Consider the following 14,109-nt stretch of genomic DNA (forward strand, 5'->3'; position numbering starts at 1 on the left):
GCGGCGGCCAGAAACACCTTGGGGCTCAGGAAGCCTCCAGTCCAAACAAACACCCACGAGGCCGGCGGGAGGAAGCGGCCCCAGGCGTTCCTGAAATAAACTGGCAAGTTCCTGCTGCCCGGCGTCCAGCTCGGGGGAGAGGAGGCGTCACAGGCTGCGCGCGGCGGGCGGCACCGTCCCCCGGGAGCCGCTCAGCCTGCAGCCCGGTGCCCCCCGCCTCCCAGCAGGGGGGTGTCCAGGACCCCGGGGCCACCCCCGCCCAGGGCTGCGCCTGCTGCAGGCCGGCCGGCCGGGCACCCTCGGCGCGTCGGAGCCTCGCACGCCGCGGGCCGGGCAGGTCAGCTCCGTGCTGTTTACACTGTGTGGCTTGGAGGCTCCTGGGCCTCTGGGAGCTGACTAAGTGCTGCCAGTCGGTGGCAGGATGAGAGCAGCAGGGGCCGCACTTGGGCTGAGCCAGCACCTCCATCCCCCTGCCCGAAGCCAGTGTGGTGGGGCCTCTGCTTAAGTTCCCTGGCTCAGTGCCCCTCCTCCCACGAGTGCTCACAGAGCGCGGAGCGCTAGACGGCATGTCCTCCCTGCTGGGGACCACAGGTCAGGGGACAGCCTGGGTCCCAGAAGGGGCGGCGCCCTGCTGCCTGTTCCCATCTTTCTGAGACACGGCAGTGACTGAAGATGTGCACCTGCGAGACTCGGGCCAGGTCCCCAGCACCTGGCGGTGACCTGGCAGGTCCTGAGAGCGAGGACGCAGGAGGGAGTCGGGCTCCCTGGACTGCATCCCGGAGGCACAGCCGTGGGGAGCCCAGGGGGCTGCGCCAGCCCTGCCCCCACAGGCACAGGGAAACGGAGACAAAGGGAGACAGGGCCACGCCCAAGCCGAAGGGCGTCCGTGCTCACAGTTTTCTGTCCCTTCACCCCTGCTTCCAGGAGAGGCTGGCCCAGCTCACAATCTGAGGAAACAGATGGCGCCTTTGATGTGGTGTCCAGGACACAGGCCCCTTCCCGTGACCGGGGCACGCCACTCGGAGACGTGATCACTGCGAGTCCACAGAAGCAGCGCCGCTGGGGGACTGGAAGCCGCAGCGGCCGTCCCTGGGCTGCTGCACCCCAGGTCTCCCCAGCCCCGTCCCGGGGCCGGGAGCACGGCGCTGGGCAGCAGGCCTCGCACGCCTGCCGACGGCTTACGACGCGGTGTACTCTCCCCACCAAGTGGCGGGGTCAACCCGATTTCGCCTAAATACCTAAGTGCGTTTTTTAAATGTTACTAATTGAAACCTTTTCCGGAGAGGAGGGTGTAGCCCAGTGGGAGGGAGTGTGCTCAGCATGCATGAGGTCCTGGGTTCAATCCCCAGCACCTCCAGTAAGTAAATAAAGTTTAAAAATAAAGTAAAACCTTTTCCAAAAGTCACTGCTGTGCCAGGAGCCTCATTCACCACCTGGTAGTTTCTTCCTCTTGCACAACCACAGCCACGGTTCCGAGCACCCCGGGACTCTGTGGGGTCTTCCCAGCCCCCGGTGGGCACTTCCTCCCCGTGAACAGCCCCCGTGAAAACACAGACACCCGCGGTCCAAGGGCTTCCTCACAGGACGCTGGCCGCCCTCCGCATGTGAGCGTGGCCGGGAGGTGAAGGAGCCACAGGCCTCACGGGAACTGGACTAACCCTTCTGGGTCCAGGGGTGAGTTTGAGACAATGCGGCCTCAAGTTACGAAGCAATTCCTGCCAATAAGCATTACGGTTTGGGGCAGTAAAGGCTCTAAGACTAATCATGCCGGGGGGGCAGGGAGCCACTCAGGGAAGGTCTGAAGCCAAGGGAGACGCTGGGCGGCTGAAACTGGTCCTTCCAGGGCCGACGCGGGCGGGAGCAGCGGCCGCAGCACCGAAGATGCAGACCATGCTCGGAACCCAGTGCGAAAAGGGTCCCTCTCCCTTCTCACGTGGCTCTCACGCCTGATGGGTGGATTCGCACGAGGCTGGCGCATGCAGCTGAGCAACCTGCCCGAGGGGCCCCCGCCACCCCGGCCCCGCGGAGCACGCCTCCTCCCCACAGACAGGCACTGCCCGACTTCATCCTTCCCTGGGTTCTTCCCCGACCCGGTGCCCCTGTGTCGTGTGATTCATTCTCCTGCTGCATGGTCTCCGGGTCTGGTCAGCACTGAGGTCCACACAGCTGACCAGCCCTCCTCCCTCCCCGAGCTCAGCGCCGGGTCCCAGCCCCGTCACCTGGCACTGCTCTTGGCCACAACCTCGCGGTCCTACTTGGTGACGGGTCCTGGGGCAGCCACACAGCCAGGCCCCCCAGATTGTTCCACGTTTATTAGTAGGGGCATTGAGTAGCAACGTTGTTTTCAGTAACATGTCTTCCCTCCAACTAAGAAAGTTCTGGGAGCCGGGCCATCGAGATAGCTGTAAGGCACGCTCTGGTTCTAAAGCCCCGAGGCTTCTGTAATCCAGGAAGAGAGCCGTCCGTGGAGAAACAGGCCTTCAGAGAGTCTAGAACTGGCCATTCTTAGAAACGAGCTTTTAAATGACACACTTAACTCCCTTCAATCAAGGACACATCACACCTGCGTGACCAACCACGACGACGGCTGGAGTTACGCCCGAGTCAGATGGCTAGAAAGCTCCCATAGCACACGACGGACGACAAGGTGACTGAGGTCCCTCCTGCCCTGTCTGCGTTAACTTCTCAGAGACACAGGTTGGAACGTGGCTGGACCAACTCTACGTAAAGGATTTCCCTGAGCTGGGCCAGCACGCAGCAGCGACACACTCTGGTTCTGACACCGATCACATGACACGATGGTGGTGTCGGAGACTGCTCCCAGGACGCCTCCAGTCCAGGTGGAACCTTGCCGTCACATGCCGCCACGGTGGACGTGCTGATCTGGCTGCCCAGCCCTGGTTCTGCCCTCTAAGCACCCGGGGAGTGAACTGAAGAGCCCGTGGGAACGAAATGCGCGGCCCTGCCAAAACCAAGGGTGGGTTTCGGAAGGAAAACAGTGAAAACTTCAGTCCCGTCAGAACCGGTGGGGGCACAGAAACGGATGAGTCACGGAAACCTGCCATCTTTGTGCGCTCAACAGCTTCCCAGGTTTTGTTATCATTTAAACATCAAATGACGTGATCCCCTTCTTAAGGATTCAGAAACCAAAGCCCTAAAAAGTTCTGTCTGTAAAGACAAAGCACCCTTCCAAAAGTGAAGGCATCCTGGGGCATCAGTGCACCGTCTCTAAAATCTTGCCCAAAGTGTCATCAGTGAAACTTAATCCTCGTTCCGTCCTTTGGTGAATTAAGTACCACAGCCACGTGCTGTGAAGGTGAGACTGGTCGTGCTTTGGGGACTGGACGCAATTCTTTCACGCAGTTACTAATGGAATCGAGCAAAAACCACGAACATTTGCTGAAACCCCGACCTAGACACGCCAAGGGCACCTAATCTCCCCAACACTGAGAAAGAACCATCAACCCTTTTGTATTTCCCACTCTAAGTTTTCTTGAACGTCTCCTCCCAAAAGTCCGATATCCTCTCAGTGTTTGACTCTTTGGGATTCGAGCTGGGGAAGGCTCCCTCATGGGCTCTGAGGCCTAGGCGCACGGGTGTCTGTTCTCTGCACACCTGCGTCGCCTCAGAGAATCCTGTCTGGGTGACTGGCCCCTGGTCCCTTCCTCTTGGACCCCGCCCACTCCCCCACCCCCCGGAGGCTTCCTTTTCTTTCTCACTCGCCTGGAGAATCCCCAGACTTCACCATCCAGACATCAGTCGAATGACACGCTGGTAACATACAACAGAGGCAGAGATGTGCTGAGCTGTGAGCACGTGCGTGTGTGACAGGTGAGGACAGCACTGCTCACGTCAGCCCCTCTCCTGGCCCATTTTACAGATGGGGAGACCAAGGCAGCACTTGCTGACGGACCGTGGTGCCGGGCTTGGACCCAGGGTCACCTCTCCCATCACCGATTCCAACCCGCACACCGGCTCTTCAAGCGGCATTGTTACCACCCCCAAGGCGGGAAGCCTCATGCTACACTTCATCCAAATAGCACCCTGAGGATGTTGCTACATTTTAACTTAAAGGTTTAACTCTAACATAGGCAACTCGATTTTTATGTGCATCGGACAACTACAGTTAGCTTGCAAACATTTTGCAAAATGTAACAAATATTTCTTTCTCCTAAGTCAGAGGTATACAGTGAATGTGAGCAGATAAATCCTTAACTGATCAGAAATGCAGAAGTGTGAAAACACTGCTCATGACGGCACCAACACAACATCCATGATAACAGAGTGTGCGTCACAGAGATGGTGATGCTAGGGAAGCAGTGGGCTTAGACAGATGCAGAGCGCCCCCTGGATGGGGAGTAACTGGCGGAGATGAGCAGATACGGGAGAGGCAGCCTTGCCTGCTAGAATTGAGCTGCAGAAACTCCATTTGGTTAAACTGAGGATCAACGGACCCCAAGGGACTTTAAAATTATTTTCCCGTAGTGACGATGGTTACAGCTCCCACCCGACGGGGAGCGGAGGCTTGGGAAACGTTTGGTGGCCATGTTTCTCAACTGTTACTAGTTACAGTGCAGCAAGGGGGCCCCGGGCCATTTCCTCTCCTACTTCCTGGTCCCTGACAGCCTGCTTCCGGGGGGGGCTCTGCTACGACCCTGGTGCACAAGGCACACGGCAAGGTTCTCACGCCGGCAGCGTCTGCTAAGATCACGAGCCCCCGCACGACCACTCCAGAGACGGGAGTTCTCCTCGGTGATGGTGGCAGCGGCGGCTCCGCGGCCTGCACAAGCACACGGCCTCCCGAGCGGTGTGAAAGGTGAGAAGGTGGGATAGAACGGGCAGGAGGCACGGCGTCCGCACTAGCGAGCACGCGGCCCGCGGCTGAACTCCGACTGGAGGAGTGAGGCGGGCCGCACTTGGCGTCTGATGTAAAGCAGTGGTCTGCTCTGCTCCCCCAGCAGGCAGAGAGCTGAAACTTGTCAGCTAGCCCCCTCGGGAGGCTTGAAAACCCCGAAGTACAACACAGCTCACATTTCTACTGTCTCGTATGTGACCCACGCGCCCCGTGCGCTCGTCCAGCTCTCCAGCCATCCACGATGGGAGCTGGTATTTCGCTCAAGGCTGGTTAGCAGAGAAGGTGGCGCTAGATGTAAAGACCCTTCCTCTAACCTGCTACTAGTGGGTCTCCAGGTTTGCGTCCAAGCATCACCTGTGAACTTACAAATGCAAATTCTCAGGCCCTGCCCCCGGCTTCCTGACTCAGGAGCTGCGCGGGGGAGGGGGTACCTGCGATGGCTCCCTGCGGGTGACCTAGGGGCTCAGTGGGGCCATTTCCTCCTGTTGGGCAAATGCTCACATCAACTAATGAGACCCGAGAGCATTTCTCCCAGGCGTTTCACACTTGCTCACCACCTCCTGCACATCTAGAGAGGGAACCGAAGTCATGAAAATGCTGGAAAAGGAGCCCTTCCACGTGGAAGGAGAGCTCTGGCCACTGGAAAGGGCTCCTGGCCTTGCGATTAAAGATTCAGTTCAAGAGTACAGAGAAGGTAAATTCTCAAGGCCAACAGATGCGGACCCACAGGCCACACGGGCAGCGAGCCGCAGCCTCCCTCACAGCAGGACTAATCCAGATAACGAACGTCCTGGAGCCGTCAGAGCAACTGCAAACCTGAAGTTAAAACAAGGCAGCCGCGGGTCTGGACGGATAAAATCGACCTGTTCAAGGTGGATCCACCGAGGGTGCCGGTCTGTGAGAGGTCAGGGAGTCCAAGCGCTCAGCTTGGACCCCCCTTCCCTGAATCACAGCGGCAGCACATGCAGACTGACGTCCGAACGCCTCTGGAGGCCAGACGAGCCCAGGTGACTCCAGGACCTCCAGGCAGAAGCCGTTGTGCCGCAGGTGGGGCTTCCTCCCAGGAGAAAGAAGTCGACTCGTATGGGTGAGTAGGTTTACAGCGTCCCCGTCCCCAACAGAGCCTGCGTGACCTGCCCACGCTGGGTGGTGGCACTGTCTACACCGCATGACGCCCAGCCTGGCTCCATACCTCACAGCCTCCATCTGGTGGTGCCACCCACGTTGTGTGTGAAAGCCAGGGCAAGGAGGTGCTCACAGGAGGAACCTGGGGTCCTCTCCCCTAACTAAGCCAGACCGGACGCTCATCAGACCAGGGCTGTGTTGCCCTGGATTGTAGAGTCCTGATGAAATCTGAGACCGCTGGCGGCACAGGCGTGTAAAGGACACATACGTGGGGGTCGCTGCTCAGGGGGCGGCGGTCCCCGCGGGGCCTGGCTTCAGTGGGTGGTGAGCAGCCTCCTGCCCTCGGGAGACAGCCTTTGTACAATTCAAAGTGCACATGCGTCTCTCCAGCTCACGAAGAAGCCTCCATCCCTGAAGCGCAGGGAATGACATCACTCTTTGGCACAGTTCCCGCTGGCTCTGCAGTCCTGACTCCAGCCCAGTGCAGAGGGCGTGGAGGGCGGCCCTCCCCTCCCCTCCCCGCTGGGAACCTGCGGGCCCTGTCCTTCACCTCAGCCCCACGCCAAATCCTGCACCAAACAGAACGCGACTTGCGTTTCAGAGAAAGGGGAGCCAGCTAAGAACAAGGGACCAGATGGCATAAAACGACTTTATTTGCTCCCGACCCACATACAATAAATCCAGTCGCGTTCATCACAGAAATCGCCGGTAAAAACTGAACGTCTCCCAAAGCCTCGGTTAGATCATCACACACAGCGTGTTCACACGGAGTCCCCGCTTTGCTCTGCAGGTCTGCTGGGGTCCCCGCTTGTGAAGGGGGGGGAACCGAACCTAAACGAAGCAACTGGCAAAACCAGTCTCTCAGGAAAGTGATATTTAGATGACGAGGCAACAATCTGAACGTAACACATGGCAACACCGGGCAAAAACCGGGCAGCTCACTTCCAGTGACAGACGATTATTTCCTCTCCATCTCGAGGAGAAACAGCGCAGGCCGGGGCGGCCCTGCACACGCAGCCTGAAGCTCAGAAGCGGCCGACACGGCCACGCAGGGCTCTCCTAAATCCAAGCGAGCCCGCGGGAACCGCTCCTCAAAGCTTACTGCAAGTCATCGTGTCATCAGCGCAGACCAGGAACGCCCAGTCATGCCCCCCGCAGCTCCTCAGCCGTGCCACTTCCAAACATGTCTCAGGGGCAGATTATAGTCGGCGGAGGAAAGAACTACCTGATTAATCCGATTCCCCTCCTCGAAAGGAACTTCCGATGGGTCCCGCACCCCCCACCCCGCCCGCTCTAGAAGCCCGAGCTCAGATGACTTCCCGGCCACAAACACGCAGCACACGCAGCCCAAACGCAGGCTGAACGGGCAGGAGTCAGGCAACGGCTCGGCCCCGCCGACGAGCCTGGGGGCTCCCAGAAAGCCCGACACCCATCTGATGGCGCTCCCCACCCCAGGCGGGCGAAAGCGCGCGGACGGCCGCGGGGCCTGTCAGCGCCGGACAGGTGCCGTCATTGCGTCCTCCCGCTGCCCTCGCTAGGGGAGAGAAATGGAGGCTGTTACACAGAACGAGGCGCGCTTCCCCAGACTCGGCGCACGATGTCAAGCCCAAGAACGCAGGCCCGGGGGCCAGCAGCTCCTCCTACCAGTGCGCTTGGAAACCGCGTGTAATCGCTGCACCATTTCCTCCAGGGCCATCTCTTCATTTCTCAGCCAGAACCTCATCCTCCGCCAGCGCAGGACCGCCCTGCAGCCCGCTCGCCGCTGCACCAGAGGTGCCTTGCGGGTGGGGTAGCGGCGGGGAGGGGGCTGGCGGCGCTGCCTTCCCGGGATTGGTCCCCGAGCCCCGCCGAGGGGGCGCGCCCTGCGCGTGGGGGTGGGGGTGGGCTGCTCAGCGGAAGCGGAAGCGGCGCGCCCCGCGTGTCCCCGCGGCCACCTGGGAGCCCCGCGAGTGCACCTACTGAGGTCACCTGGGAGCCCCGCGTGCGCACCCAGCGGTGACCAGGGCGCTCGGTCACGGCGCCCCCGGGACCACCTGGGAGCCCGCCGTGCGCACCCCACCGGCCCTCGGCCCTCAGCGCTCCCGCGGGCGCAGCCCAGCCCACCCCTCCAGCCCCGGGTCCCCGACCCCTCCCCGGACTGGAGGGAGGAGCTCGGGGCCCAGCGCCGTCTGCAGCCCGCCGGCCTTACCTCCGGTCGCCTCCGGGCAGGTGCAGAGGCCGCAGCAGCCGAGCGCGCCCTCCCCCCGCCGCCGCATACCGCCCGGGTCGCTCCAGGTGAGCGGGTCGGCGGGTGGGAGGGTCCGGGGGTCCGCAGGTGGCCAGGGGACGGGCCGCTCCCGCAGGAGCGCCGCCTGCCCGAGGACGCAAGGCGCAGTGAGGAAAGCGCGCACCGCAGGCCGGGGCCCGGCAACCTCGCCATGGTTGGCACGAAGCCACTCAGTGCATTCTACACCTCAGTGCCCTGCGGATGCCAGTCACGCGTGTGCGCGGCCACCGCGCCGCGTCCCGGGGAGGCGGGGGAACACCGTGCTCCCTGGGTCCTGACGGCCTCTCCTTACTCAGGAGCTGGCCACCCTTCCGTGGTTGGCATTACAGGAGTGTTCCTGGAGGAAGTGCCTGCTTCCACAGTGGTTTGGGAAATTCCAGCAGGCAGCGCAAGTCAGCATAGTCTGTGTGATCACATCCCTCAGGGCTGCCTGCAGGCCCGGGGCGGGAGGTGGGGGTGGGGGATGAAGGCGGCACAGCATTTACCCTCTAAGCTCAAAGGTCTGGCAAGAAAGATCTGGAAACAAATCATTGCAGCATGAAATAAAGGTGTAATACTCACGCAGGGGAAGTGTAGGGTAAATCTAAGAAATGCTGGCTTTTTTTTTTACATCAAAACTCACTGAATATCAGCAGTTTTGTGTGGTTCAAAGTAGCGCCCAATGAAGGGGGCGTCCGGAAAGGTGTGACTGCAGGGCTGAGGTTGAGCCTTTCCTGTGGACACGCCCCGGGCTGCTCCAGCCCAAGCAAACCCAGCTGCGTCTACAGCCAGGTAAGCCCAGGGCTGGCCCCCATCATCACAGCCTCCCACCTCCAATGTCAGGGAAGGCCAGTCACCTGGCAGGGCGTCCAAAGGTGCCCGGCCTGCCCTCCCCACAGTGCAGGAGGTGCGTCCACCTTCCCGCTGGTCCCAGGGCAACAGCAGCCACACCTGTCCTTGGCCAAAACTGGCCCCAGGCCACATTCCCTCTAGACTCCACAGACACACCTGGGCGGGCATCCTCTCCTCCAGGCATGGCCACCTCTCCCTTCGCCTGGCCCTCTGCTCTTCAGGCTCAGAAGTATCCCCGAGCAGTGCCAAACCTGAGGGGCACTGCACCCCCTGAGGGCTCGTTAACCCCAGACGGCCAACACACCCCCACCGGAGTTCCCATCCAGTAAGTCAGGCGGCCGAGGAACGCGCATTTCTGACAGGATCCCAGGTGCTGCTGGTCCACACTTGGAGCTCCGCCACCAGAGTCTATCCCGTCTTTAAATCAGAAGCAAACCCAGGGGAAGGCGGGCCTTCCGGCCATGCTGCTCTTACTGAGCCCGTTGCCTTCGTCAGTCAGACGTTCTTTCCTCAGCCCCATGCCTGCCGCTCCGCCCAGTCTGCTGGTGCGTCTCTGGGACCGAGCCGCTAACTCCTGCGCTGGGTTGGGTCTGCTGGCCTCGGTGCCCAGGTCTCTGCTCACACTGCCAGAGGGTCATTTTGAGGGTGTTTGGGTGACCCTCCCGGGTGTGGGTGGGCCTCCCCTCTTCTAAGAGAAAAAGACTGAAATCGCCCTGGGGAGACAGAATTCTGCCAGCCGGACCATACCCAGGTGCAGCCCCAGCTCCCGGGGCCCAGCCTGCAGCCCGCAGCCCCACACCCACGTGAGCCAGTCCCGACCTCCCTCCTGCTCTCTTGCAATCTGTATGGAACCTTTACTCTTTCCTTACATCACAGCACGTGGTGCTATCTTGCTATAAAAGTCATTTAATATTTGCTTAAGTTATAAAAATCCTACCAACCACCCAACGCTATCGCACTTACTATGTCCCAGGGACCCTCCTAAGCGGGTTACAGTGTGAACTTACTTAATCTTCACAGGGATCTGGGAGGCAGGCACTATTTCTACCCTGTACTACAGAATAAGGCACAGAGAGGTTCAGCAACTTGCCCAAGGTCACACAGCTGGTAAAGTGGCAGAGGCCGGGTTCAAACTCAGACGCGTGTTAACACAGACCTAAAAACAAGTGTTTGCTTCAGGGAAACGTCGTCATGTGTCAACTGGAATGTCATCCCCAAAGTCCCTCACAGCTAACTTAGGGCCAGCTGGGTAGGGTGCCAGACCCCACACTGCACAGAGGATCTGAGCCCCGGAGCCCCGAGGGCTCAGGCCTGGCCTGTCCCAGGAAGTCGAGAGGCAGCAGGGAGCCCAGGTGGGAAGGCAGAAGGTAACGTGATCCCTGGATACCAAACCCATCCTCAGCAACCGTTCTGGAAAGTTAGCCTCGAAAGGAGGTGTGAAACAGGAGCGCTGGAGATGGGTGCAGCTCGGGTTCTGAGAATCCAGGTGCCCTGGGACCCTGCCCTCTAGAGACAGGTGGGTGGCTCTGGGGAGGCGGAGACGTGCCTCCTGGGAGGTAACAGGAGCTGCCCCGCCAGGCCTGGGTGCCCGCTTCCTGTGACATCTTATCCCGCGTCGGAGGTGGGGAGCAAGGAGGTGGGGGAGGCTCAGAAAGGACGCTCTGAAGACACCCACAGCCTTGGACAGGCAGCGTCACCCGCGAGTGGGGTGCGGAGCCGGCGTCCATCTGATGAGGGGATCCAGGCCTGTCCCCTCTCCTGGGCACTGGCTCCAGGTGAGCGCTGAGCAGGGGGACTCCTGCCCTCCCCGGGCTCCACTCCACCTGGGCCAACAGCCAACAAGTATGCACCACTGTGTACAGATGGGGCACCAGGCTTGGTGGTGGTGCGTCCCTCGGGAACTGAAGTGAAGCTGGTGGCGACGTCCAGCAGCCAGCTCTGCACTGCCTGCCACAGTCCACCCACCAACGTGTGCGTGGCCCAGAGGCAGCGCACGGATGAGCCTCTGAGTCATGGCCACGCGGAGGACTACGTGGCAGTGGGCGCGGGCCACGGGGTGAGTTGCAGAGCACACGTGAACTGCGACCCCGTCTACACTAGATCCAGAAACAGGCTGAATTAAGCCTGGGGTGTAAGTGCCACAGCGCAGCCCCCAAGCCCCACCCGAGCGAGGGCGCCCCCCCCCCCCCCCGCTGGAGCGCAGGGAGGGGATACTCGGCCTGGGTGCAGCTCCCAGGTTCCCGCTGGGAGGCCGTGGGCAAAAGGCCAGGAAACAGGGATCCTGGCGGCCCCTGGGGCTGGGGCTCAGGGGCCAAACCAGGGCCGCACAGCCTCCCCCGGGGACGGCGGCCGGTGGCACCCGCAGGGCTCCTGCCCATCCCTTTTCTGCTTCTGAACTCCTTTTATGCCCTGCAGAGTGAACCCTGTGAAACAGAGACCACGGCCCTATCCCAGGCTCCCACATCCCCCAGGCAGTCAGCTGGTGTCCACCTTCGTCTGATGGAACCCGGAGCAGACGGACACCAGTGGCTAAAGCCCCACAGACGAGTCAGATGGCCAGTCCCCCACCACATCCTGCAGCAAGCACAGCAGGGGCGTTCCTTCCAGGCCATGAAAAACGCAGAGTAAGTCCTAATGCAAAACAGCGCCCCCCGCCGCCGCACCCAGCAACGTGGGGTGTCCTGTCCCCCTGCAGGGAGCAAAGCCGACTCAGCCGCGGAGGGGCACCCCAGGCACCTGCCCATGGGACAGACTCACACCCAAGGGCCCTTGGACATTCTGGGCATCAACCATTTGTCATAAAGACAGAATCTGCCTCCGAAATGGGCCTGTAACTGTCGCTGCCCGGGTAACTGCACCGGGCCCACGCCGGCGGTGGGTCTGGCGTCTGCGTGGGAAGGAAACGGCTAACCATAGGGGTGACTGATGGGACGGATAAAGCGGTGTCTCGGGAGCCCAGCTGAGCTGCGTGCACTCCCGCCCCGCCGGCCGCTGCGCGGGCTGATGCCTCCGCCTCCTTCCCCTGTGCTGAGTAAACACACCAGATTTCACTTCAGAAATGTCATTCACTGAAGCCTGAACTTAGAGGCAGTACTTCCCAAGGCCCAACACCACGGTCACTGAGCTGGAGCTAGCCGCCCCCGACACCTAGTTAAACATGGAGACCTGGACACAGAGCTCTGCAGTAGGCACTCATCTTAAGTCCGTCAAGGTCGCAGCTGCCTAAAGGAAGCCTTCTCCCTCTCCTTCCCACTTCAAGTAAGAGTCTACGTCTTGGCAGAACCGCCCAGTGCAGCACGTATGTGTGGACTTGGCAATGAGTGACATTTTTTAGACAACTGTAAATTCACATGCTGTTATTTTATTTTTTTTAGAGATTCTGGGGGGGTGGGTAATTAGGTCTATTCACATATTTACCGACAGAGGAGGTACTGGGGGTTAAACCCGGTACCCAAGCACGCACTCTACCTGAGCTGCGCCCTCCCCCCAGGTCCACGTGCAGTTACAAGGAGCAATCCAGAGAGATCCTTCCCCCCAAATAGTCACAGTGTGCGAAGCTACAGCGTGATGTCACAGCGCGGAGACTGACACCAGCACGGCCAGCACACCTGGGCCCTGGACGACAGCCGCCGCCGCCCACCCCGCCCCGTCCTGAGCCCTGCTGACCACTCGTCCGCTCTCCATTCCCACAGTCTTGCTGTTTCAGGAATGTCCTCTCAGTGGAACCACACAACAGACAACTTGTGGGACCGGCTCTTTTCACTCCGGGAGACGCACCCAGGTGGTTCTGTGGACCTGCAGTTCCTTCTGGTTCTTGCTGTGTGGCCCGTGTTCCACAGTGTAGACAGACCAGTTTCTTCTAACCATTCACTCGCTGAAGGACATTAGGGTTCCTTCCAGGTTTGGCTGCTCTGAGTGAAACCAGCAGACACTCGTGTACGTGAGTCTGAGTGCATGCTCTCCTTTCCTGGGGATGGTGCCCAGCAGTGCCATTCCTGGGTCGATGACAGCTGCCCGTTTGGTTTGAAGAGAAACTGGCACAGTTTCCAGATGGCTGGGCCATTTTACACCCTCACCAGCAACGTGGGCACCAGCTTCCCAGGGGCCTCGCGGGCACTGGGCGCTGTCGCGGCAACGCAGCTTCGCCCTCCTGGCAGGTGTGCGCGGCGCCCGGCGGAGGGTCTGCTCTGCGTCTCCCCAGGGACTGCGGGTGCGGCTCGCCTTCAGGTGCCTATTCGCCGTCTGTGCGTCCTCTTCCCCCGTTGCCCACCTTCTGGCTGGCTGTTGTTTTATGCCGGCGCGCTCCGGGACGCAGGAAGTCCTTTACCTGAGGTCTGCAGGTGCTTCCTCCTCGCCCTGCGGCTTGTCCTCGCCCTCTCGGCAGGTCCCCTGGCGAGCAGAGCATACAGCTTTCATTCTGACAGAGCCTCATCTACCCCTTTTCCTTCTGTGGGTCATGTTTTTGGCATCAAGTCTAAAACGCTTTGTCTGTCTGTAGGTCCTGAATACTGTCTACTGTGTTTTTTCTGAAGTTTTGTAGTTTTACACTTTACGTTTAAATCTGTGATCCACTTTGGGTTAGTTTTTGTCTGAGATGTGACACTTAGGTCATGGGTTGCTTCTTGGTTGTCGTTTTGTCTCCGATGTCCCACTGCCCCAGCGTCATTTGCTGAAAGGCTGTCTTTCCTCCACCGAACTGACCTGCCAGCTTCGTCAGACTTCAGTGGGCACGTTGGGTGGGGCCGCGTCCGAGTTCTCTGCTCTGCTCCGGCGTCTGCCCCTCTGCCAGCACCGCACCGTCCTCATCAGTGCAGAAACGTGCCCTGGTATCACTTAGACTAGCCCTCCTGCTCCATCCTGCTTTTCTGAGATGTTTTAAGCATTCTGGCTCTTTTGAGTTCATACATATTTACGATAATCTTGTCTGTGCCTTGGGATTTTGACAGGAATCCTGTTAATCAGCTTGGGAACGCTGACATCTTTACTATATTGAGATGTTTGCTCCGCAAACACAGTAGGTCTCGCCGACCAT

The 14,109-nt window shown here is 60.2% G+C and overlaps 1 protein-coding gene across 11 annotated transcripts in view; it reads right to left on the reverse strand.

Annotated features, from left to right (window-relative positions):
* The window catches only part of MCF2L (MCF.2 cell line derived transforming sequence like), a 102,091-nt gene that overhangs the window by 67,536 nt on the left and 20,446 nt on the right, over positions 1–14,109 (reverse strand). Inside the window, exon 1 of one of the 11 annotated variants that reach the window (XM_064492950.1) lies at positions 8,169–8,275. The exons of 7 other annotated variants lie outside the window; for them this stretch is intronic. In XM_064492950.1, coding sequence (XP_064349020.1) covers positions 8,169–8,235 — 67 coding nt within the window. In that variant the 5' untranslated portion in view covers positions 8,236–8,275. Of the gene's footprint in view, positions 1–7,624; positions 7,773–8,168; positions 8,276–14,109 lie in introns of those variants that run through there. 3 more of the 11 variants (XM_064492941.1, XM_064492947.1, XM_031466349.2) reach the window with 3 other exon arrangements.

The sequence above is a fragment of the Camelus dromedarius genome, chromosome 13 (assembly GCF_036321535.1).
Source record: "Camelus dromedarius isolate mCamDro1 chromosome 13, mCamDro1.pat, whole genome shotgun sequence".
Taxonomy (NCBI): domain Eukaryota; kingdom Metazoa; phylum Chordata; class Mammalia; order Artiodactyla; family Camelidae; genus Camelus; species Camelus dromedarius.